The sequence below is a fragment of the Phalacrocorax aristotelis genome, chromosome 2, assembly GCF_949628215.1.
Source record: "Phalacrocorax aristotelis chromosome 2, bGulAri2.1, whole genome shotgun sequence".
Taxonomy (NCBI): Eukaryota; Metazoa; Chordata; class Aves; order Suliformes; family Phalacrocoracidae; genus Phalacrocorax; species Phalacrocorax aristotelis.
In genome coordinates, this window is record NC_134277.1 from 116,518,958 (window position 1) to 116,545,621 (window position 26,664).

Genomic DNA, 26,664 nt, shown 5'->3' on the forward strand with positions numbered 1-26,664 from the left:
ATGAATTGATAAAGGGAAAGCTGATTTGTAATTTAGACGCTATAGGATGCTGTTGGCAGCATTGGATTCTGATTATTTGCCTTTTTCTTATATTCTTTACATCCAGACCTGAAAGATAAACCTTCTTTAGAAAATCTCCAGTGGAGCATAGACCCAGGAGCTGACCTTTCACAGTACAAAATGGACATTACTGTGATTGATACAAAGGTAAACTTGTGCATGTTCCATGGTATTGAAAAAAGCCTACAAAAGTAGCATCATAAACTTTATTCTGGGCAGACCAAAACCACTTTTTAACAAGAATCTAAATTCAGCTCTAAATTAATTTGATATTTGTTTGCACTCCTGAGATGGATGTTTGTGTGTAGTACACTAGTTATCTGAAAACACTTCCACTCTCTAGTTGTATTTAATAAACTCAGCCAGGTGGCTACTCAGTATGAAACAGATGCGTTTGGGGGTGGTTTGGGGTTTCTGTTAAGACAAAAAAAAGTTCCAAATCTCATAATTTTTCCTGTGAAAATGTTCGCTGTGATATCTCTTTATGTTAAGTAATAGAAAATGTGCCGATAATGACTGTTATCTTTGAGTTGGGTGCGGGTTGGTTATTAGGATCTCTGAGAATTTTCCTGAATATTTGTTTTGTCTCACTTAAAGGCTATCTTAAAATATATTCGTTTGACCAGTTTTCAGTTGCTGTGTGTTTCATTCATACTTTTTATCTTTGTAGAATTTAACATGAAAAATTTTAAGGCATTTCTTGCCCATCAAGTAATGTAATCTAGCAGATAAATGCTTCACATTTGAATTTCAAAACATGTTATTCTCTAGATTTTATGTCTTTATCATGCAGACATTACTGCAGAAAAAACATCACAGAAAGTGTCCAAAAAGATGCCAGTAACTGTTGTTGGAAGTGTTTGTGTTTCAGATCTACAGCAATGATGCTGACTACACTAGTTGCTACTGAGTGCAATTGTCATGTTTGCTTTTTTTATTTAGGGTGGTTCTCAGTCAAGAGTCAGGGGGGAAGTTGTTGATATGGATTATACATATGTTAGTGAAAGTGTGCTATCAAAAATGAAAAATCAAGAGCAAAACCAGGAAAGAAGTCCAAGTAAGACTTGTCTTTTTTTTCCCCTTTGGTTTGCCTCTTTTTTTTTGGGGGGGGGGGGGGGGGGGGGGGAGGGGGGGGAAGAGTGAAAGGCATTTTTTTCACCTGCCTGAAAATGGTTTTGCAGTAAAACAGCACTGATGTGTTTTTGTAGGTTACAAAGATCAGTCTGTTTCCTAGTAGACTCAGTGGTGGCTGTTGTGGGTTTTTTAACTTCAATTAAGACAACAATAGGATTTGTGCTGAGATAGAACCAGTAGCCATGCTTTTACAGTGCTTGAAGAGTTAAATACTTAACCATGTAATAGTTCTGATCTCACTTGCAACAATCACTCCTACAACAAACAGCTTTGAAAGTTTGCTATGTAATCAGACTTTCTAAGGGAAGACTAATTCCATTTTTAATGTCATATAAATAGAACTAGTATACTTAAAATAAATCCAAATGTGTTTATATCCCATTAATTTATGGTATGTGGTGAATTATGGCTGCAGGGCAGTGACTTTTAATGATGTTTTGTTTTTTTAAGCTGTTGCAACTTGATCACATTTCCGTAGTTTATCTCCTACCCACAGAAAGTATTTCCTTCTGCTTAGATAACTCCATAATTACAAGAACAAAAATGTCATGATTCCAGTATTAAGGTTAAAGATATATCAAAGTGATTCAGTGATTAATCAAATTTTAGAAGTTGAATCAATGTATCTTTACAAAAAATAGGTGAGCATTGTCCATATTTAAGACTGTAAGAGAAGTTGCAGAAAGAATAAATGGTGTTGAGTTAAGCTGTACTGGAGCAGGAAGTAAATGTTAGTTCTTTTGGTACACACTCAATTAAAATATGCTTTTTTGACTGAAATTGTTGAGTGATTGGATGTTCATTACACTTCTATAATAGGAGGAGGAAAAAAAATGAATGATACCTTAACGGAAATGTTTGATCGAACAACCCATGAAGAATATGAATCCTGCCTACCAGAAGATAGTCCTGCGTATGATGAAAAAGAAACTCTTCATGATGAAGAGCAGGATAAGGGAATAACAGCAGCAAGCAAGAAGCTAAAGAGTGGGATATAATTTGTTTTGTCTTTAGCCTGGTTAAACTACAAAAGTTGATTTGAAATCAGGAACAAATATGCCAAATAAACCATGAGCTCATTTTTCATAAATTCATGGGAAAATGTTCTCTTTGTAAGGATGTAACATAAACCGATACGAAAGATATTTTGGTAGTTCATTTATGTAGCCACCACACAAACATGGGATGTGTAGTGGAAGTTGGTATAGGGGCTGTACAGCAAAGCAACTCTTACAGAAAACATCAGCTTTTGGCTGTAGATTACTTGCTTCCTTTCTTCTTATCCTAGGTTCTATTGACGGTTTCACAGTATTTTGTATTTTAAGCTATTCTACCTACTTTTTTACGTGTCTCGCTGCTGTTTTCCTTCTACTCCACTGGTTCAGTCAATTCTGTATTATTTTTAGTATCTATTTGAATCTGTTGTCTCAGAGTGAATGCACATGGTATTTTTGTATTTCTTAAGAGCTGACTAATAATTCTACCCATATTTCTCCAGGCAGTCTGTTAACCTTATATGACATGTAATTTTTTGTTCTGCATGTATATTTACAGAACATGAGGATAAACAAGATAAAGCCAAGCAGAAAGCTTTTGTGGAGCCATATTTCAAAAGTGATGAAAGGTAATTTAGTTTGTTCTGTAGGAATTTTCACAGAATCACAGAATGGCAGGGCTTGGAAGGGACCTCTGGAGATCGTCTCGTCCAACTCCCCTGCTTGAGCAGGGACACCCAGAGCAGGGGGCACAGGAACGCGTCCAGGTGGGTTTTGAATGTCTCCAGGAAGGAGACTCCACAGCCTCCCTGGGCAGCCTGTGCCACTGCTCTGGCATCCGCACAGGAAATAAGTTTTTCCTCATATTGAGGTGGAACTTCCTGTCTTCCAACTTGTGCCCATTGACCCTTGTCCTGTCATTGGGCACCACTGAGAAGAGTCTAGTCCCATCATCCCGACACCCATCCTTTAGATATTGATAGGTATTGATGAGATCCCCATCAGTCTCCTGGCTAAACAAACCCAGGTCTCTCAGCCTTTCCCCATAAGGGAGATGCTCCAGTCCCCTGATCATCTTTGTAGCTCTCTGTTGGACTTGCTCGAGCAGTTCTCTGTCCTTAAACTGGGGGGCCCAAAACTGCACACAGTACTCCAAATGTGGTCTCACTAAGGCAGAGTAGAGGGGGAGGATAACCTCTATTGGTCTGCTGTCCACACTCCTTTTGATGCAGCCCAGGATACTGTTGGCCTTCTTGGCCGCAAGGGCTCGTTGCTGGCTCAGGGTCAGCTTGTCCACCAGCACTCCAGGTCCTCAGCAGAGCTGCTTTCCAGTAGTTCAGCCCCCAGCCTGTACCAGTGCATGGGTTTGTTCCTCCCCAGGTGCAGAACCTTGCACTTTTGTTGAATTTCATGAGGTTAAGGCTCTCTGTACCCTCCCTATAGGGAACTTGTTCTTCCATAAAATAAATATGTTTGTGTGTTACATACTAGTGGGTGAAGATGCACAGGTAAAAGATCTAGTGAATTATATAAAAACATTATATAAAAGCAGGGGTGGGGGGGAAATAAACACATTGAGGTGCCTATCTATTACATGTGCTTAAGAGAAGGAATTGTCTCTTCTGCTTTTTATAACTTCATTGAATGCATTATTTTGTAATCCATGTTGTTTCTTAGCAAAGAGCCTGTGGGTTGCTTGTACAAATAGAACTCTCTCCTTCTCTGGCATTTTTGCCCCTTTCTCTAGGCAGTAAATGAGTAATGTTTAACAACTGTGCCTCTTAGTGCTTCTTCTGTTGCCCTTCTGTATAGTCATTGGTAGTCTGAACCTTCATTTCATAATGATACCAACCCCTTCAGTTAAATAGTTGCTAGCTTATTATTTTTTCTTGGCATATGTTTTCTTTATAGAAGGAAACTTGTTTAGTGTGTTGTGAGCAGGGAAATTGAAAAGAATCTGTTAGTTCTGTTCTTGAACCCCAAAATACGTTCCTCTTGCAGAAATCAGTGCAAGTACAACTGTGTCACAGACAAAATAAATACTCTACAGAAGATCTGTATTTGGGTAATTTTGATTTAGTAATTACTTTCACACTATGAAAAGCTGTAATGAGGAGATGCAAATCTCTGGTTATGTAAAAGATCATGTTACATTTTAAAAAATCCTGGACCTGGTTTAGTTACAAAACTAGTTCTGTTCAGCGATGAAATGCAGTGCAGTTGGGTTTTGCAGGCACTAATATTTTTTTTTTTCTTGAGACTTTCCTTCATTGTGTTCTAAAACCTGAAAACTTCCAGACATGTAAGAGAAATAAACGTACTACTGTGTGAAAACGTATTTTGTTTTTCAGAAAGAATTCTGTGTTAGGTTTTCCTCATATTGAGGTTATTCGAAAAAAAGAAGAAAGAAGAAAATTGCCTGGCCATACTTGTAAGGAATGTGAAATAGTAAGTAGTGCTTTAAAATTTGGTCAGCCTCCCGTTCTCCTAACTCTGCTAGTATCTAAGTGCTAAAGTGCCATTGAAATTATTAATCTGGTTGCATTGTCGTCAGTACCTACAGTAGCAGAGAAGTTAGTGTTTACCAAAGCTGTTTTACCAAGTTTTGTGTCGGTTTATTTGTTTTTACCTGTAGTAATTGCATATAACTTAGAAAGTCTTAATTTTTTTGTATGTATCTGTACAAGGACAGAAACTTCTCACATCACGGTTCTAGTAAGATTTTTTTGTTAACAAAAGAATACATTAGCTAGTCAAAGAATGATGACATGTTTCTAAACTTCAGCTTAAAAGCTCAACTGAAATTTATAGGTACTGGAATAATTTAGTTCTATGTCCTGTTGTACCTATATATAGATATATGTTGATTTTTTGGGGTGGTTTTTTTTCTTGTTTTCTGGGGTGTCTGTGTCTTCAGATAATTGCACCAGCATAGGTGCCAATGTGTATGTGTGTGCAAATGCATGCAAAAATGGTTACACTAGCAGGTTAAAAAGTATGAAATTTTAGGTTTCGTGTTATTTTTTTTCCTTCCTTTGAAATTACTAAACTTCTTTTGGATACTTGGTATAGAAATAAAATATTGAAGTAATTACACATGTGATAAGGACATACTTCATTTGGGCATTAATAGGAGTTAATTAGCTGATGATCTTCTCCATTATGACTTGCCAGAAGTATGGATTAATGACCAAATAATGATGGAATCTCTAGAATCTTTTAACTTAACTTCCACACCTATATAGAACCAACATTTTTCATAGATTCTCTTGCTATTCACTTTGTAGTTAAGTCATGTTTACTTAGCTGAAGAAATTTACTAAAGTATATTTTTAACAAAAACATGTTATTGAAAAATAGCTTTGGTAAAACTCATTAAATACAAATAATTAAGTTCTACAGTCAACTTATAAATACGTTTTCAAAAATATGTTTGATTTAAAAGTTTGAAAGAAAACAGGATGTTGGGGAAAAAAATCAAACAAAACCAAAAAAAAACCCCAAATTTTCAGTCTATTTCTTGGCCCAAGAGTCATGTGTTGAGTGTTCTAATTTCCTGTCTCTGTAAGCTACAGATTGTCTCTCTTCTTGTTACCACTCTAACTTGCCAGAAAATAACTAGGGTGTTTCGAAACATTTACCTTTCCAATTTTACAGTATTAGGTTTCTACATTAAACTTCAGAAAAGTTTGGGGTTGGTCTTTTTGTTGTTTTTTTGTTTTTTAGTCTACATCATTCAAGATGAATGACTTGGAATGTGTGGAATGCTTGGCTGTATCATTGCACTGTAATAAAACTAGCTATGAATTAAATGCCTATGGACAAAGCATAAATGATGCTTTAAAAAAAAGTCTTGGCTTACTTATCAGTCGCATGGGTTTGAAAAGTCTCCAGAGTCTAAGGAAATACTTAAGGAGTGGGTAGAAATCAGTAAATTGTTTCTGGCCGTGTGCTGCATGCAGTATGAGAGTGGGGAGAGTTATCTGTCATTTTGAGATGATGTGATTTAACTTCTGTACCTGCCGTAGCAGACCAATATCAAACGCCTTTGTAAGTCCTTATCTTAAAACTTTGTGGAAGCATCTCATTCACTTTACAGTGTAGAACATTAGATAAGAGGTCTTGTTTTGGTTTGTTATGACTTTGTGATGCGATCAGAGAAAGACTGTATGCCGAAGTTACTGGTAGCTTCTAAAAGTAATGTTTGCTAGTGTGGTTAAGTCTAGCTATGCTTTAGATAAGTAGGAGCATCAGTCAGATGTTTTTATACGTGTTTAGATTACAGAAATTACTCTCTAAGTAACTTTGTGCTAAACTGATGAGAAGAATGCTTTAAGGGTTTGTTCTTTTTTTGAGACTGTATATTGTACAATTCCTTTACAGTGAAGATACAGCAGGATGGGATTTTGCATGTCTTCTGCCACATGGAAAAGCCTAGCTTGAACGTTTTGTGTGGGTTGAAAATGCTGTGGATAGCGAGATCAATCTAGAAAACAGCTGAGAGTTCTTTTTGCTGTTCAGCAGATACATATGTAACTTCCTCATTCTTTGTCAACCCTGATAGATTTCTAAACAAGCCAAAACAAAAAGTTATTTTCTGATTTCTTTTTAATACACACTTAGCTTGATTATTGATTGGTCTTTTTGTTTTCTGTTCCTACAAAACTGTACTGTATTTATAGATCAAACAATGAAAAATATTCCTCACCAATCACAAACATTTCAATTAAGAAAATGCAGCACACTGCAAACTTTTAGTAGGCTGATCTCTAAAATCCCAGGCTATTCAAAAGACAAACAAATGGTACACTGCCAATTATCATAAATAAGACTCAGCTATTAATCTATTTGGTTTACACAGATACTGTAGAATTCTTATAATTAATTTTGTTGACTTAACAGCATGTAATTTCTTAACTTTTATCAGTGAAAATTGATGTGTACTAGATGATAATTACGTGTTCCTCTTGTTTCATTACTCTCTAGATCTTTGGGTGAGTGACACAGACATTTTTCCAGCTGGGTCTCTGAAGTCCAGTTGCACAAGTGACCCTACTCTATCTGACTCAATCCCCAAGCTACTGATATCCACTTAAGTTCTGGTCGTGGCATAGGCTTTTTCCCATTTAAGAGAACATTGTGTAAAACAGTGGCAAACACTTTCAAACTAAGTGTCTCTAAATTCTGTGACTGAAGGGGGTTCTGCTGTCAAGAGTGGGGGACTATCCTGGGCTTAAACACAAAATGTTTTGAAGAACCTTTTACTAGGGACTCATAACCATTCCTGAATATTATCTTTGGAACTGGCAAGTTATTCTATTCTGTGCACGAGGACTTTGTAGTAGGCAGACCAGTAATCAGAATTTTTGGGTACAACCTGCTAACAACCCAAATGTCTGATCTTGACCAGGAGACCCATGTGGTACTAGATCAGATTCCTGCCCTAATAAGGGCTTTGAGAGCAGAATATGTTCTGGTGTCACACTTTGTAAAATGGCAAGAAATCTGAATTGATTTAGGGGGGAAAGAAAATGCACCTCAGTTTCAGGGAGAGTTGCTGTTCCCATAGACTACAGAATCACAAAATGAAACAAGTCTAGTTTTCCTAGTTCATGCAGTTTTGTCACTTGACATTTTCAGAGCTGTGATTACTCTTTTCTGTACAATCATCAATATTTATCTCATAATTTTTGGAGGAGGATTTTTTGCCTATTTTATACTCTGCCTGCCATCTAGTAGGAAAAAAGGAATTCATTAGTGTACTTTATGATTCGAAGTAAGAAGGTTTTCTGAAATCCTACCAGTAGATGGAGACAAGAAGTAATCTCTGTTGAGAGAGGTATTCTGTTCCTTTCCTGATTTCCCCAGTCTAGACCACTTTCCAGCTAATTAAACAAGGTTGTAAACTTTAGTTTGCCTTTTTAATTGTAACAGGGTCATTTCAGTAGAATTGTTTTACCACTTTTGAGTCAGGTTTCTTGTGCAATCCAGATGGCTTGCCACTTCAATCAAACAGTGCATTCGCTTCGAAAATATTTTGTTACTCTATGATATCCAAGTGCTAGATAGCTATTTAAGGAGATGCTAACTAGAATCACAAACTAAAACAGTAGAAAACAGCATGAAAAAAAATGTATCTTTCTATGACGCTACTCATGGGAACAGCCAGCAAAAAAGTTTAGTGCATCTACTTTTCTTGTTGCAGCCCCTAGTACAGCTGACAGGAATGAAAGAGCAGCTAGCCAATTTACTATATGCTCTAGAGAATGCCCAGCTGGCAGATAGTTTCTGGAGTCCCAGTGTCAGTCATCTAGTTAAACTAGCTCTTTATTTACTCCTAATTTGAGAGTAATAAAATGGGAAGCATTTTGACTTAAGTTTGCTGTTACTGCTGTAAACTTAGACACTGGAAATAATTCTGCAGCGTGGACTTCATAGCATGTTTTTTCACTTTTCTATTTTATTTGTAAATATGAGCTGAAAGTTAGTTTATTAAAAAATTCGTGTCTGTTTCAACACCTGTGTGACTTAACTTTGTAAAATCAGTAAAACTGTTGACATAAGTAATTGTACGCGTGCCTAGACCTTGTACCTATGGTATGTTAAAAGATATAAAGATAACAGGCTTGCCATGATAGGGTTATACTTAATCTGTAAATTCAGTAAGCTTTTAGGATAATGGACAGGTGTTTGTCATTTGGATAACAAATCTCTACTCTTGGCTATCCTCACCATTGTTTTTAGATAACTGTGTTAATAAACAGTGATTGACAATGTCATGGTGTAAAGCAGTTGCTTTATATGTATGAATTTATTCACTTGGATTTTTTTTTCCTAACATTCAGTATTATGCAGACATTCCAGAAGAAGAGAGAGAAAAGAAACTAGCTTCCTGTTCAAGACACAGATCTCGCTACACCCCTCCAAAAACTCCTGAAAATTTCTGGGAGGTTGGATTTCCTTCCACCCAAACTTGTGAGGAAAGAGGTTTGTGCAAAAAAGGCTTACAAAGCACTTTTTAAAGCTGGAGGGTGTCGTCCGTGTCTGGCCCCATCCCCCCGCCCGCAAAATGGTTCTCTAGTTCATAAAGCAGCCTTTCTCACCCAGTCTTGTTGAGGACTGTTTACTTCTCAGCAGCCATTATTTTGAATAAATGGTCTTTTTTTAGCCAATCCTGTACCGCTAAGAAGAAGGGAATAAAAAGAAACCTTAAAGCCTAGATAGAGAGGGCAGAAATAATGGGATTTTCATGGAACTTAATTAAAACCCTACATGTCTTTGAAACAGAGCAAGAATTGGGTCAACATTTTCAAAAGCAAAGACTAAGAGATTTTACTTACTGAGGAGAGAGGCAGCACTGTTGATGTCCTTTGTCTGTATCTTTAGAGCTCCATAACACCACATGATAATGGAACTGTTGAAGGTAGGGTGTGATTAAATAGCTTTTAATAGATAGACCCTGCTTGTTAGTGACACTCAAAAGCTGTTGGGTGGTGGTTTTTTTTTAACCCCACTCCTCTTCACAGAGTAGATTGTTCTTTCCAAAATAATTCTTCTAAATCCTAGAGCTTGGTATAAAAATGAGTTTTTACTCGTGATGTTAAAACATGGTGAGCGCATAGTATGCTATATGTACATTTCTTCAGAAGTGGGGAAACTCTGAGGCAAGGAGCCCTCTATGAACTCTCTTTGAATTACTTATATCTTTATTCATGCATATGTTATTAGCTGTGAAGCATTAAAAATAAGTGACGATTATCTCGTAACAGTTTCAGGTCAGGTATAGGAAAATGTAGCCAGAGATGTATATGTGTTCTTGTGTGACAGTGTTGCAGTGTCATCCGTAATCTTTAAGAACAGGGAGTCTTGATTTTTAGGGACTTCCATAACTTTCATAGTGCAAATCATACTGCTTAATCAAGATACCCTGAGTTAAGTTAATTTTAATTTAAAGCTGTATTTCTAAGACATATGCATATTTCAAACATGGTGTTTAGAAGTTTAAGTCTCCCCCTGCATTGTGAGGGACAAAAGTCAAATTTACTCTTGAAAGCCCTAGTCAAGTTCCCCCTTCTTAAATATCCACTGCAAAGGGTTAAGCTAGTCATGGAATTTGCAGGCCAATAAGCTTCCTTGGGCTTGGTTAGGCTTCAGGAAAATGGTTCGGGGTTTTTTTTCCCCCATCAATTTGTCTCTGGGATCACACAAGGGAAAGTGAGTCCCTCAGTCCAGCTAAGCCAGTACCTCAGGAATGCTGCTGAATCTGCTTCCTTTGTGAGCAGTCACTTTCATCTCTTGTGTGTCCAGTTAGACAGGGCTTGGCTGAGGTTAATCCGTGCCTCCTTCACCCTTAATTAATGAGAGAGTTCTCACCACTGTAGAACCACCTTTGGTTCTTGATCGTTATCTTTCAAGATGAACAGATAGTCCTTCCTCTTCCAGCCTGGTTGCCTCTCACCTGTTACAGCTGATGAAGAAAGCTGGTCTAAACTAGGCATGTCCGTTTATAACTTCAGGTGATTGAGATACTTTGGGGAGATTGCCTCTTACTACCCATTTGGAATCCGCTTGCAACCTCATTAAAATTATCCTTTTGGCTGTTTCCTTGTCCTGCTAGAGTAAGGGCTGATTGGTTGATAATGGTCTTCAACGGCATATCAGAGAGAGCCCTTACTTGGTAAAAAGCCATATCACTCAAAAGTGCAGCAAGGACACCAAAACACCAGAGAGTTCCCATGATGAGCAATTGCAGCTGTCACTCAGAAGTAGTGGGGTACAAAGGATGTATTTTCTACTTCGTATTGGTATCTCGAACCAATTTTGGTTTGTGCTGATTTTTTTAAATAACTGAATTGCATAGACAGCATTTTCCAACTATGAAGTAGGAATCTGCTACTCTCACTTTAGTGGCTCTTAGTGCTGATAAACAGTAAGCCAGGTACTGTAACTGATTTGCATAAAATGCCTGCTTACTATCAGTGTTAGCTAAGTTAGGCATGTTATAGAAGTTTTCTGTATACTTTTCTTATCAGGGAGCTTTCAAGGTGTGTTTGATCCATAGGTTCACATTTGGCTTCTTCCAGATGGACAAGTCTCTAATAAATAAGGAGGCACTCAAAATGGAGGGATGTACTACTTAGATTCACAAAGCACATGTGCCTGAAGTTTGCTGTGTATACTGGGAAATACATTTTAACAAGTGATTTTTATTAGTCAACTGAATTTATAGTACTTACTTTGTGACTCTTACGTAAAGTCTTCTGTAGAAAAGACAATGAAAAAATGCAATTTTGTTTTGAGTAGATGAACAATTCACAGTTTCCATTCTCTCGTTTACTGTTTTCTGTCTGTGTTGCATTACTATGCTGTCATCTACTAGAAAGCAGCTGAGTGTTTTTATAAATTATATTGCGCCCTGGGATATCTAACTTTTTGTCAAGTGAGAACCAGTTGCCATAAAAGGAAAAAAATTCAATAGTTATTTTTTGAGGGTAAACAAAAAAATGAAACTGAAGTTATGCATGTCTCTATGTTGTATTTCTTACCTCAGATTTGTTCTTTCTTTTAAGGATATATTAAAGAGGATCTTGCTCCCTGTCAACGTCCAAAAAGACGGCAGCCTTATACTGTAATGTTTTCTCCAAAGCGCAAAGAGCAAAAGACATAAAGGATGGGGAAGTAAGGCACGCCACCTTGAAGAGTATCTTTCCTGACCTTAGATATTTATAGTTAATATAAACTTGAAGTAAAGAACTGTTTTCCACAACGATAGATAAATCATTACATTAAATATGTAAATTTTATAAAATTCCTTTAAAAATCTGATGTACCAGGAAACAAAACTATTTAATGTACGTTTGTTTCATATTGTATTAATATGTTTTGTATTAATTTTTGCACCTGTCAGACGATGAGTCTCCAATTTTTTTTTCTTCAAAGTCAACTGCTTAAATTCCAGCAAATCCTGTCTAAACTTTGTGTCAGTGAGTAACTGTTTTGAAGTCGCTGAAATCACTTGTTCTTGCAAGGTCTAAATGCCTGTCAATGGGAACAAATGCCGATTTTGTAGGGTGCTTTTATTTTGCACTGGATTTTTTTATATAGCCTTTCTCTTGGCAATAATGGTTATATCTACTTGTAATAAAGCTGTGTTAAATATGAAAGGTATCTACTGTTAATAGTTTGGAGGTATAAAAAAAACATGTAATCTAAGTGTGTGTCTTAAATTTTTGTGCTAAGTGTATAGCACCGTGTTTTCCTCAGCATTTAAATTAGAATACTGAGTATTTTTTTCTTAATTTGGATCTGTTTGTACACGTCTCATTTATTGATAAGGAGATAAGCACTATTATTTCTCGGTTTGGATGACAGCTATACGCAGAGTTCTTCTAGGTGATGACGATTGCTGTCCACTAGATTATGAAGGATTCTCCAGAGGTACTTTATTTTTTTTGTAGCAGGGGATATAGTTTCATACTTGGATTTGGAGAGTAAAAGCATATGTTACCACAGAGGCAGGGTGATGCTTTTACATAGGTAGACAGGCCAAAGGTCACTATAAGATACTTAAGAATAAAACAGCATTCTAGAATAGAATAAAATGTTGAAGCAGCGTACAATAAGAGTTAGGTTCAACCAGTGAGAATTCTCTTTAAAGAGATCATAAAGCAAGCAACTATTTAAATGCCTTAAACCAAAATAAAAGAAAGTACAGGTACTTTAAAAACATATCTATATTTAAATATATATATATGAAATGTATCTGTAGTTTCTAATCTTGTGTTTTATAGATGTAAGTGTGTGTGTGTAAAAAGGTATGCGTTTAAAAACTTGGTGGATAGGACCATTTAATTCCAGATGTAATTATATAGGAGTGGAAGTAGATTCTAGTGGTGGAGAGGTTATGGCATGTGCCTAAAAAGAAAACAAACAAAAAAATTGATTAATTTAACTATAACATTAAGTATACAAACTCCCCTTAGGTTGAAATCACAGGCCTTGCAGAAAAATAGAAGAAGGTGTATCGCTAGGCACTGTCCCCCATCCCACTGGCTTTGCTGATTGATTTGCTTTAGCATTTCACAGGGTTATATCCTAAGGAATAGCAAAGGCATAAAGCCAGAAAACAGTGAAAATCTTTAGTCATTCCCATATATACTAACACATGCTGACAATAAATGTTTACACACTGTAAAAGTTCATTTCTTGGAGCAGGTAGTCAAAGAATCCATGCCAAGGTGAGTCTAGTTTCCTGAAAATTAGAAAACTTTGAAGAAAATTAACAGGAGTTCCCAAAAAGGTAGAATTCTTGCAGGTATCTTGAAAACTGTTTTAAGACAACCTTTGCATGCTGTCAGTAAATATTTATCCATCAAAACAAAGTTTTTGAGAAAGAAAGTAAGGTAGGAGGCTGCTTATAACTAGGGAAAGCCTTTACAAAGTAGAAGTTGTAGCCACAAAAAGAGAAGTGGAGGCACATTGTAACTCATCAGGAGTAAATTTTGCTATAAAGTAGGCTATATGAAGAAGGTTCTTAAAGAATTAATTATAAATCCTATTTTTAAAAACTGTCAGAAAGAGTAAACTTCACAGTACGTTGTAGGGTAAATGATCAAACTACAATGGGAACACTTAAAGGCGACAAAAGCTGGAATTTTTGCACTGATGTTCTTTTTGGAAGTGCTAAAGAACCTCTATTTGCAGGGAGGATGGGAAGAGCTGTTGTAAACTGAAATAGCAGAAAAGGTCAATGAAATGAGTGTCAGCAAGCGGCCAGGACTGGAGGCTACTCTCATGGATTCGAAAGTGAGAGAAGAAACTGTTGAACTCCCTCACTGTAGCATGGAACCTGTCACTTAAAGCAGCTTTGATGGTCAGGGAGTACAAAGTGACAATGCTTTTTAAAAAGGCTTCAAGGAGGTCAGTGGAGCTGCAGCTTGATTAGTTTTATGGAGTACTAGGAACAGTTGGGTTATGGGTAGGAGTGTAATGAACAAGATTTGCAGACCTATGGGTAAATACAATGAAGAATCGATACTTTTTAAAGGCCAGTCATTCTGCTGGTTGTCTTAGACTCTTTGAAGGTGTGAAAGGGTGGTTCATCTGACAGCTCATAGTAGAACCAATGTGTCATGGTATAAACATAGATTTGGTGATAGATCATACCTCTTTAGAGACATCAAATCACCATAGCAGGAAGAAATTACTGTGGGGTTCAGCTAAGACCTGTTATATTCAGCCTATTTGTAAGTGTTGTGAGAAAGGGTGGAGAGCAAAGTAGAAGGTTGGTTAAATTATTTACTGTACAAGTAGATCTAGAATATAGAACAGAAGGAGGGAATTCGCAAAGCAGAAGGTAAGATTCAATCTGAAAAGGAGACGTAGAAGAAGGGGTGTTATAGATGCCAACAAAGTAATGAAGTGTGGAAATGGTAAACAGGAGGTGTTGCTCACTGAGGGGCATCAGGCAGCAGGTTTAGGTACAAGCAGAAAAGAGCATCTTCCTACATAACACAGCTGAACCTTGGATTATGCTATAGAACTGCTGCAGGATGTTATGGATACAAGAAAAAGACTATAAGGTAGAAGGAAGTCCTCAAGGATGTGTTAAAGATACTACTACTGTCTCAGGAGTTCTTGAAGTCTAGCTTACAGAAAGCTGGGAGAGTATCCATGGGGAAGTATCTGTGTTTCAGTAGGTGTCCCTTAGTCTGGCCGTACTACATCTTCCCTACTGCCAAAATTCCACAGTGTATTTACTAGGGAGTCCTACTATCTGAGATACCTTTTCCCCTTCAAAATGTGATGTACCACAGCTTTAGGACTGCACCTGCCAACTTAGGAATAGATTAAGAGTTGTGTCACTAAACATATGATGTGTATCCTGAGTCCACAGATTTATAGTTGTAAAGCTTGCTGAAATGTGCCATTATTTAGACTCTGCCATTTGCCGCTAACTTCTGCTTACTTCAGAGTTCATTAGCATTTCAACTGAAAAATACAAGAGATGCTTTGCAGGGATTTTTGGTACATAAGAGTGAATAGCATCTAACTGAATATTTTAGCAATACATGCTTTTTTTTTGAAAGGCAGTTAGCGTCCATGCGGATCTACTGTTCCACTAGAGGACGGTAAGGAACTGCTTTTATATGTAAAACAATATATAAGAACTACCATTTTTTTCCTCTTCAGTTAGCCAATTTTTTTAAGACTTCAGTTGCCTTTGAAAATTTAGATCTGTTGCCCAGCTGTTCTAATGCCAGAAAAAATATTTCACTATTGAGAACCAAACTTCATCTTGACAAGTAAGAGATCAATTAAAAGTCTAGAAACAAGAATAGAAACAGAACAGCTGAGACAGACCACAAGTAAGAGAAATTTCTAAAGAAATACCAGAACTCTGAGCAGCTTTTTGTACCAAAAAGAAAGACTGAAATTTATAGATCTTAGAAATTCAGTTATGGATTTCAATTTGCAGTAATTTCTAATTGCAGTTTCTAATTATGGCTTACCTATATTATGGCAGCACATTGCAGTTGCGGTCAGTTGTGCTGTCAGGGATGTGGACTGTGTTCCGGGAGCTGTTTTTCTCCACATCTGTAAGCAGTGAAGAAATAGAATTTCGGATAAAAGCTGTAAGCTGAAGTGGGTTAGTGTCTTTGGAGGAGATTGGAATAATTAACTAAAACCAATGTTTATGAGCCAAATATTCATATACTTTCTTACACAAAGTCACTACTCACAAGCTGAGGTGGTGGGTGGGGATTTCTTTAAGTGTATTCAGGTGTGAGCATCCAAATGGCAATCTCTGAATAGCAGTGCCTGTTGGGTCATACCTCCACCATCTCACACTCACGCCAGGACAGCCACAGCGATCTTCCAGTTTCCTCTCCTTGTCTGTGACAGTGTCTTGGGATTCAGGTGTCTCTACATGCTACCTCTTCTCATTTTATGAAATAAGGGAAAGCGTAGGGTACTTAATGCTAGGATTTGTGCATCTTTTTTAATGAATACATAGATATATGATGCTACCACATTACCCCTCACAGGGAGAATTTGACAACTTCATGTTCTCATAGCAGCCTCATCCCATTTCTGTTTATAAGAATCTGTCGTAGCAACAACCCCCAAGGAGACAGTAGTATCTACAGACCCATCCATTTGACATCATCAAAAATGACCCCCATGGAATTGGTTGAAGTGATTTCTGAAAGTCAGCTTTTCTTAATTCACATCCAAGGTGACACTCAGGGGTTCCAGCAGAGCTTCTTCTAGAGTACTGGGGCACAGAGTGTCGCCCCTGTATTCCTAGCAATACTTAGCATATATGCAAGTTTGTGATGTTAAGACACTGGCATGCACCCAATTTGGCCTTCAAGTCAGTGGCCTACTGTCATTCCCAAAAACAAAAAGATGGCAAGTTGCTGGCTTTAGCGCATCCAGAACACTGTCTGTCCAACCCGCAAACACACCTCAGCCTGAAGAGCAAGCCTTTGATCATAAGCCATTTCTTGGACTGCTTGGAGCGCAGAAGTCAGATTGTGGTTAAAATGTCCATAGGCAAGCTGTGTTTCCTGTGCTGCCTGCAAGGCCAACTTGGTTATCCGTTGTTTTAAATCAGTTGTGCTTTTGAACTTTGCCTTTCTCATGCTGCAAGGATGAATGGCTCGTCCCTAATGAAGCAGGAGGGAGACAATGTCTGTCTGCTGATTAATGGAAACTCTGTCCAAGAAAAAAACCCAATACAAGAGGACAAAATTACAGGCAGAGGAAAAAGAGGAGGACAAGAGAGTGGTGAGGTGCTAGCTGTTGATACATCATGGGGTATCAGTGGACTCTTCTTTTTAGACATAATCAACAATAAAACCAGCCTGGCCTTGACCCTGATCCTCAAAGAAAGGGCTTTGCTGTATTTAAATTAATTAGCTGTGGAAAATTTGGAAGAAAGAACTTATGATACCTTTTTTTGTGTGTGTTAGCACAGAAAGACCGCTCGGTCTGAACAGGTTCACTCTTCACTTTGTTCCTGCACAGAGTGCGCATAAAATTTCCAGGAGCATTCTCTGTGTACAACTAAGTACAACAACTACCAAGGGAGGGAGCAAGACAGTGCAGAAAAACAAGCCCGAAGTTTACTCAGAGGAAGATGGACAAAGCTTGTTTCGTGCCCATGTAGAACAGTTTTATTGGATTAAAAACTTGAAATGCAAAGCATTTTTCTCAGAATTCCTCTTGCTTCTTTAGTCTGTGCTTTGCGTGCAGTCTTGGAGGACAATTTGCCTTCCTGTATGTCAGCACATGGAGAAAAGGTGTGCCGTAGCTGATATATACAGTGTTGTCTTATGTGAATTATTTTACAGGTTACAAAGTGATGGGTCAGCACGGGTTCATATGGTGTGTCTTAGAACAAGGATGTGCTGTAAAAATACACAATGCATTTTGACTGTCAGGTTTGAAATTATGAATGCTGTAAATATAGATAAATCTCTTCTCCCCTTGATGGCCATATAGTATGAGATTTTTCCTGGCTTACATTTGTGTCTTTTGTCTCCCACTCTTTAATGTGCTTCTCCTCTTTAGAATACTTTTAGGACACACATCCTGGGCACAGTGCTTGAGGTGCAAGTGTCATCACAGCAGAGCCACATGGACCCCCAGGAGTTATTGCATCATGTTCCTTGTGAAGGGAAGCCCTGGGAGGTGCCAGTCAAGGACAGCGAGATGTCTGTCTCCCACACTTGGCAATGGTGGGAGATAACCCTGCCCAGCAGGAATTTTGAGGACATTTGAAGACCGCTTGCCCTTGGGTGGTTTTTGTCTGCATTGAGCTGCAGCCATGAAAAAGGCTGATCAGAGTCTCATCGGTAGCCAAGGCTCCTTTTTAGCATCTTGTTAGGAAAATTAATTGGAGCTTAAGGTCAATACGGGAGAAAAGTTTTTCATTACAGACGGGGAAGCTGATTTAAGCTAAAAGCATGTATTTATTGGGAAGGTGTCCTCAAACTAGAATATGTTACCAGATCCGAACAGTAACATCTGGTACATGCTTTCTATGTCAATAAGTGGCTACGCGTGGAGCTAGCCAATGCACATGCAAAGTTTTAAACACAATCTGGTGACACACATGAGAGATTCAGACAAGAAAAAGGAGGAAAATATCCCCAGAAATAATGGTAGGAAGATTCCCATGTCTATCTCTATTCTACCCATTTCTTCTCCGAAGATACCACTTCCATGGGTTGATGACGCGTATTAATACATTTCAACTACTGTAGCAGAATAAATATAATCTTAACGACAATTTGGAAATACAGAAGATCTCCCTTTTTTTCCTTCTTATTTCTGACTAGTTCACGTAGAACATCCTTGGTGTTCTTACCTAGGACTTTAAACTTCAGAGTAGAGGTCATTTAGGTTTTTTGTTCTCTTATGTTTGATATTCACCAACTTTGATAACTGTTTTGAATGAATTAATTTTCACTTACTTAATACCTTACCTAATATTGTTTATACTTAGCCAACAGTTTCATGTGGAGAAGGCTTTAAAAAAAATCCCATAGTGGTAGAAAAGGCAAGACCTTTATATGCCTGAGCTCCAAAGACAGTAAAAATAGATGGGACTATGCTGTGGATCAGACACATCAGACACAAGAAGCAGAGGAGCCAAAATTCAGATCCAGTCATCAGCTCAAACCCATGTGGTGATAAAAGCCACCCAATTCCCTCACAGTCAAAATTACCAACTCGGTGACTCTTTTTAGAACAGTTTTAAATAAAGTGAGAATAAAATAAGTCTGGAGAAGAAAGAAATAATGATTTGGAGGCCTTTGGGAATCTGTTACACGTGCTTTACTCGTGCCCTTGGGTAAATCAGTTGTGGGAAAAGATAGAGAGATTAAATACAGTCTTTGAAATGACATTCCTAATGACTCACCATTTCAGAGAGCTTGGGAATTTAAGCTGCAATTGAAAAGAAGCATAAAATGGAAAAAAAAAAAACCTTAAAGCTGATATTATCTTGGATAACGTGTATCAGATAATGAGTTGATATTCTTTTAATGTTGAACAGATATCCTAGAAGAGGCAATTATTTTAATTCAAATTTTCTTTTACTTAAGCTAGTTTGCAAAAGTACAGACACCTTATCACACAAGTGTAAGGACGAATATAATTAGAACCAAGACACTAATAGTTGCAAATCAGAAAAGCTGCTTTCCTGTTTCTATTCCATGGAAACATCCAGTGTCTCAAATTGTAGTAGAGTTTCACTTCGGAACGAAAAGCCAAAATTTTCCACAAAATTACATCTAAAAGGATTGGGTTTGAACTGTTTGGCTTCTTGAGGTATTTCACTCTGTCCTAATGCAATTCAGTTTGTATCGTTACTGTCAAATTCATAGAAGCAGACAAGAAACTCAAACTCATCATGACAACACTCTCTGAAATTACTGTGCTCTTTATATGCGTTTCTGAAGTGATTCTCTTGCTGGGTATCAACTGAATGCTTTTCAGTTTGCTAGCCTGCCAAATGCGCTCTATTAATTGCTAATAAATTGTTACATGCTTGGCAAATCATTCAGACAAATCAATGGGACTTTTGAAGTTTAGTCCTAATAATTTGACACTTAAGCAAGGAAAAAAGGAAATATAAAAAGTTTTGAAGTATATGTTTTTAGCCATACTTCTCTCTTGGTCTATAAAAGAGAAGCATTAAATCATCGGAAATATGACTGTTCTTCTCAAGCCTGTGTTGAAAGAGTTAACCGTTGGGGCGGGGGGGGGGGCATGTGAAAAAGCCCTTTTTATTCCTCAGCTTCCGAGTGTTGACACAGAGTATTTTCTTAGGGACTGTTGAAAAGTACTGTGCATTCCTGAGAAAGAAATTGCATTACGTCTCATCTGCTCCAACTTCTGCCTTAGTTGATGAGGAGCATTGGGCCAGGGGAGTCTAAGGTCAGCGGTGCTTGCCGGTAAGCTGCTCTACAACTGCACTCGTCAAGGCTTTGTGAAGGCTCTTCTCCGTGCTAAGAATAAGCCTTCTGTAAGGCTTTTGTGAAAACTTTGTCAAGAGGTTAGGTGACCAAACAGTTCTAACACAGCACTACGGAGGCTAAGATTTCATAAGTCATTAAATGTGATCAATACTTTTTTAAAAAGACAGGTTTGTGCCGTGGAGAATGGTGGTCACCAGGCTGTGCCAGCTTAAAGTTACTGCATATATTATCTCCTTACAGAAAGGGGTTCATTATTGAAGGCATTTATGTTCCTTAAAGCAAATGTGAACTAGCACTGAAACAATTTTTAAAAAAATATATTTCCCTTTGAGATGAAAACTGTTTCCAATTCATAATGTATAAAAATGGATCTTTTGGGCTTTATCAGAAGAAAACTTCTGCAGAATTTGTTTATCCTAGGACTGAACTGGGAAGGACATGAGAATACGAACACTAAGACTTCAGGCATTAATTACAAAGAGGCTACAAACGATTATTCCAAATGGGTGTGTAAACTTGACATGACCTACTCTAGGGGCTCTCCCCCATGTCCCCATAACCCGTGGTAGCTCTTGTTACACCAGGCAAAGACACCCACAAGCTGTAGTAAGCACTGAGTCATTCTCCTACGGGGAACTGCCTTCAACGCACAGTTACGAGACTCACAGGCGTCTCCCCAAAACAAACGCTACTTTCTGCCAGTCCAATTTGCTACCTAGAGGTAGCACCCTGCTTTAATCTGCTCAGCTTGGTTCCAAGTCCTAGGTGTATGTACCTTTTCGGGACCAAAACTGATGCTTGCCTGCCAAGAGCTGTCATCTGCGTTCCTTGTCGTAAAATATTTTCCTCAGCAATTTCCCATCTTTCACAATTCTGGATTCAGGCTTTCGGTTCAGACTAACTTGAAATGTTTTCAAAAAGGGATCTTGTTTCAAAGGGCAAGAGACTCAAGATGCTCTGAAACGCGATGGAGTTGAGCAATTAGAAAGCAAGGTGCTGTAATTCACATCTCATTGCAAAAAGCTTGGCCGTAGGATGGGGCACTGGCAGAGGACAGCCCATGTGGAGGGAGCTTTGTGTGAAAGTATTCTGTTTCCCCAGAGTTTCCCCAGAGAAGCACGTTAACATAACGATGGCCAAGAACCTTTATATCAGATCCTGACCTATTCTACAGCCACTTTCAAAGTTCACCAATCTGGATTAACCTACTTTGGTGGCTTTCCTTGAGCCGTCATACAACTGGTGGCTGTTGAATCAAATATTTCAAATTGTCTTACTGTATTTTGAATCTTGGTTGCCTCTTTTTCTGTGTTTTTTACCACTCAGGCAGAGGGAACTGCATCTTTTTTATGTATTTATGCTATATAGTAACCAAGAATAAATCATGCCAGTGGAAAAATGTCAGGGAAAAATAAAATAATGTGATTATGTCTGTGGCTGCTGTCCCCGCAGACCTCAAGCAGAAATCTGCTGCTCTGCACATCTCTCTCTCTTTTGAAAGATAAAAAAAAGCTACAACACAAAGGACCTGATGTTCCTTGGCCATGGCTGATGCTGAAGGGGACAATTTTCCAGGGATGACTTCCGAACTGCCCATTCACTAGCTTATTCAATTTTTAAGGCATTGGGATAATAGACATTCAATCATTGCTCAGACGTGGCCTGCATGTAACTTTATATCAAGGAGGTTTGATGAAGTTTCAACACGTGAAATTCCAGGATTTTCCTGGCCTGCTGACAGCCCTTCTGAGCTCTTTCTCTTTTACTACTTACATGTGTGCATTTAGATATTTTGGTTGTGTTTTCAGACCATTCCACTTTCACTGCTGCAATGCTTTTGAGGGTCACAATCGCACTGCCAAGCCCACAGTTGTTGCATCACTAAAGCTCCATCAAATGGTTGTATAAATTTCTGCTTTTATTTAAGCAAAGCTTTCAAAATAACCTGGGAGGGCAAAAAGTTTTCCGTGTGTCAGACCTGGTGTTGTTATGTGACAAAAGGCTCACCCCCCCTCTACAGAGAAGCGCGGAGGCATGAGAGCAGGTGGGGAAACCCTAATAACCTCACCTGGGGACATGAGTCCCTCTCTGCCCCTTGCGGGGCTGACCCAGGGCAGCCTCAGCCCCATGGGCCGGGGGTGACATCTGTCAGGGTGAGACAACAGAAGAGGCTCTCCCGAGCACCTCACAGTCTGAGGCGGGGCGGCACATTATGGGACGCAGGGGAACAGCATCTTGGGATTGCACAAACTTATAGGATGTTATGGGGAAGAACCACAAGTGGTGAAAGGGAGGGATCATGGTGGTTTGGGGAATGACGAGTGTGGAAAAATTATGGGATAAGAGGCCAGTGCACATCAACAGCGTCTGGTCAGTACACTTGGCTGGCCATGCCCGGCATCTCATCGCTGCTGTCTGTCCTGCTCATTAAACCCCATTTCTATTTCCATGGGTTGGGGGGCGGGTCCCTACTGTTCCTGGCAGGCTAGTGGGGTAGGTGGCTTGGGAGCCACGTATCAAAGCGGAGGTAAGCCTGAGCCAGATGCGTATGTGTCCCTGCCTGTGAGCCAGCTGGAGGAGATGGCTACTGGCAGGTACAGGGGGTCCAGGCCAACTCAGGGAGGGACTGTGGGGTCTGGGGTCCACTGTGAGACCCGTCTGCCTACACACGCATAAGCGTGTGTCTGTGCAAAGGAAGAGGTGAGCTTCCAGGGCCAGCCAGGGTGTTCATGTCTGGTTACTGGAGGAGTCCATAGCCTCTGTGTGTATGTGTGTACACACAAGGGGGTCTGTCTGCCTGCAACTGGAGTGGGGCTGGGGACCTCGGGGGCATGTGTGCCCCCCAGGTGCCAGCAGCTACTGGGTAAACTGGATGTATGAGGACAGATGCTGTCCTCATAGTGTGTATGTATGTATTTCCCACTGACGCACCTTCATCCTGACCAGACACAGAGGGGGACAGGACTAAAGCTGTTTGTGCTGCTTGTCCAAGTTCTGGGTGTTCTGGGTCATGCTGAATGGCCACGTGTGTACAGGCTTTGTGTGTGCGCCTACTGGGGGCTCGTGCTCAGCCGGGCTACAAGCTATCCTTGCCTGCTGGGCTGCTGCATCCAGCAACCCCCAAAAAATAAAGTTTTATGAATGTTAAAACAAGACTCCCCGTGTCCGGGGCTCTGCTCTGCTGAAAGCAGTGGGGATGAATGAATGACCTAAAGTTTGGTATTAAATGAGTTTTAGACCATTGGGGTTTCTAAATGAAGGATTTCCCTTAAACAGGGAAGGCTTACAAGATGCATGGGGTGCGCCCTGTCTCTGCTGCTAGCTGCTGAGGGATCTGTACGGGGGAAGTAATTTCTGGCTGCTGCACTGACACCTCTAACTCAGACCCTATGCAAAAATAAGAAAACAAAAAAAAAAAACTACGGAGAGAGAAACTTTGAGCTGCATCTTCTCCCATCTAATTTCACTTGCACAGGGCCATGCCTCCAGGATGGCCTTACCTGTGGGTTTTGTTCTCTCATGCTGCGAGGGATTACACAGCTTCGAGCAGAAGATCATCAGCTACATGACCTGGGGCTGCAGGTCCCTCCCACTATCCAGTTACTAGGAATTTTCCAGTAAGCGAGACCCCATAAGGAGGTGTCAGTGATAAAAGCCAACCTGAGAAGAACCCTCTCAGCATCAGTGCTAGGCACACTAATAAATCATTTAGCCCAGCACCTTCTAAATAACACCCCCAAAGCAGCAATATTTACATAAGTTTCTCCAGCTTGTGCACAGATGGTGTCCTGCCACTTATGCTGCGAGAGAGCTCTCAGTGTGAGAAAGAAGTGCCCTGAATGGGGGAACGGCTCAGGTTATTCACAGGGACAGTTTGAGTGCTTAGCTTGGGCTGTTAAACAGTGCAGAGAGTATTTCCTACAAGTCTTGGAATTCTGACCTGTTTCTAAAAAAGCACCTGTTTGCTCTGACATCAAAACCATAAACTAGCACAGGAAAAACCTTCCTGAGCAAGGAAAGCAGTGGGAAGCTTTCAAACCCTTTAAAATTCCCGAGATCCTTTAAATTTCCCTTTAAAATTCCCGAGACATGGTATCAAGGAGAAAGTCGCCTCAGCAAATGCCAGGATGACTGGCTGTGTTGGCTGTGATGCTGCTTGGAACACGCTGCCCGACTGGGCGGAGACAGCAAACTTCACAGGTGATGCCTTGTGTCCTCCCGCTAGGAAAAGAAGCGACACAGTGGAAGCAGGTCAGCCTTATGCACTTGTCTGCCTTTTGGTTCCAAGTGAGACAGCTTCACTTTGCAAGCATTGCTAAGCGTGAATAGCTGGTCCACGCTCTCACTTTCCCCGCAAAGCAGCTTTTTAAAGTAAGCTTTTTTAAGCCATGCACTGATATGAGGCAGCCCTGTCACACGAGATGCACGCACAGCTGGGGCTTTGACACAGTCCTGTGCTGAAGGCTTCGGTTGCAGCCATAGGTTGAAAAAAAGGGTAAGAAAAAAAAAATCCTTCCTGATTTCTAATGCTTTCCATGGAAGAGGCAATGGCAAAAAAAAAAAAAAAAAAAAAGGCAATAAACTTGTCAGTTCCAGAGGGCTGCTCTGCTTTGGAGATGTCCCTGGGGACAAGCTTGGGTTTACCTCATGACGTTTGCAAGCTGAGCAGCCAACGTCATTGGGCTTCCTCTTCTTCTCTGTATTGTCATCTCCCATTTGCCTCTGTCCGAGCTGTGCTCCTGCAGGTACTTCAATAGGCAGAAAGCTCACTCGGTCGGAGCCCTGCCTGTGCGATGGGGACAGGCATCCGTCCCTGTCCGTATCACACCGTACTGACATCCACCACCCACGTGCAGGTGTGACTATTGCTACCACAAAGAAGGAACAGCCTCTGTCTCAGAGACCTGTACCAGCAGGAGTGTGCAGCATATCTCAATATATTGATCCCTCATCAGAGACCACTTTTCAGCACCCGCTGACATTTTTGGCCCCCAGATGGATGCAAGTTAGGATTTCATTCCACCGAACAGCCTCACGGTAAGAAAAAAATTAAAACTTGGAGGAACATAGTAATTTAAAAGTCGTGACACAGGAGCCATGGATAATGCACCAGCTCCATGGAGTATGGTGCAGAAGCGTTCCCAGCCCAGAACAATACTGCCAGGTGCTGATACCACCATGTGACTTTCCTTGCAAGCCTTGTGTCCCATTCTGCAGCACTTTGCACAGTTTGGCCTGGTCCCCCCTTTTTCCAAGGCACCCATATCCCTGGCTTGTTCCTGTATCCCCAGTCTCCTCTCTAAAGCCAGAGCATCTCTGTCTTGCATGAAGTCTCTTCTCTGGACTGGGGTAACGGAAAAGACCCATGGTCCCTTGTCTCTCCCTGTGCTCAGACGTGCAGTTCCTTCTCCTTGGGTAAGTTCCTTGAGACAGCAAAGCCACCATGAACATGGGGTCAGTGAGTCACAGGAGACAGGGAAGGGAAGGGAGGAAGGTACTGCAGAGAGGCAGACAGGCACATGTATCTTCCAAGGAGACCAACTCAGGAGAAAGTGCACGGGACTCCTGCTACCCCTTCTATGCTGTTATATTTTCTCTCCCCTGCCCAGCTGAGGAGGGGAGTAATAGAGGCTTTGGTGGGCACCTGGCATCCAGCCACCATCAACCCACCACACCCTCTGACTCTGCATGTCTTTAGAAAAGGAGCAAAGATGTCTCTAGCTTCCACCTAATATTCAGCCTGCTCACTCAGCAGGTAGACATTTCTGGAGCAGGGATTTCCAAAGCACATACGAGGGAAATGAACAGTGAAACATGCCGGGTAAAGCAAGCAGTCAATACAGTGACCCAAATGCAAAATGGTCTGGCACAATCTGTTCCAGGTCAGCACACCCAGCATTCATGCATGCTGCATGGACAGTCCTCACCAAGGGCCAGAACCCCTTTCCCCCATACTGAAATTTTAAAACTGAAAGGCAGCTTCAAGGCTTGGTCCATATGTCTAGAAGGCACGGGAAGAGCAGCACACCTAGTAGGAGCAGAGGTGCACTGAACCACAGCTGTGACTTAAAGAAAGAGTATAGAAAAAGACATAGGTAAAGTATAGCAAGGTGTGCTTCTCATGGAACAGCATCCCAGCTTCCCACAGGCTATGTCTGGACCATCATCTGGACATACAGCTTACTCACACCCTCTATGGAGGAGGGAGGCTTGTTCCCATGTGAAATAAGCAGATATCCCAGTGGAACTACTAACGACCAAAACGTCTCTCTGGGACAGCACCATCTCACATGCCCCAACACTGAGGGTCACGAGCACCCTGCTGCCCTGCCAGAGGGTCCCAGCTCAGAGCCAGCTAAAGCTCCGAGTCGTAATGGTATCTGCGCTGGGCATTAAAGTAAATTTTTCCATATTTTCCTTTCAGACTGTGTTGAGATTGCCTCTGTGTTGTGGTGCTGCCTTAACAATGCTTGCTCAGGGCA

General features: G+C 40.1%; 1 protein-coding gene across 5 annotated transcripts in view; it reads left to right on the top strand.

Moving 5' to 3' along the window:
* RBBP8 (RB binding protein 8, endonuclease) overlaps window positions 1-12,401 on the top strand; it is a 45,157-nt gene extending 32,756 nt beyond the window's left edge. For all 5 annotated transcript variants that reach the window (XM_075084824.1, XM_075084821.1, XM_075084825.1 and 2 more), the window contains 7 exons: window positions 107-207; window positions 1,003-1,117; window positions 2,014-2,181; window positions 2,749-2,818; window positions 4,541-4,637; window positions 9,035-9,176; window positions 11,759-12,401. In XM_075084824.1, the coding sequence (XP_074940925.1) occupies window positions 107-207; window positions 1,003-1,117; window positions 2,014-2,181; window positions 2,749-2,818; window positions 4,541-4,637; window positions 9,035-9,176; window positions 11,759-11,856 (791 nt within the window). In that variant the 3' untranslated portion in view covers window positions 11,857-12,401. The remainder of the gene's footprint in view (window positions 1-106; window positions 208-1,002; window positions 1,118-2,013; window positions 2,182-2,748; window positions 2,819-4,540; window positions 4,638-9,034; window positions 9,177-11,758) is intronic.
* The last annotated feature ends 14,263 nt before the right edge of the window (window positions 12,402-26,664 follow it).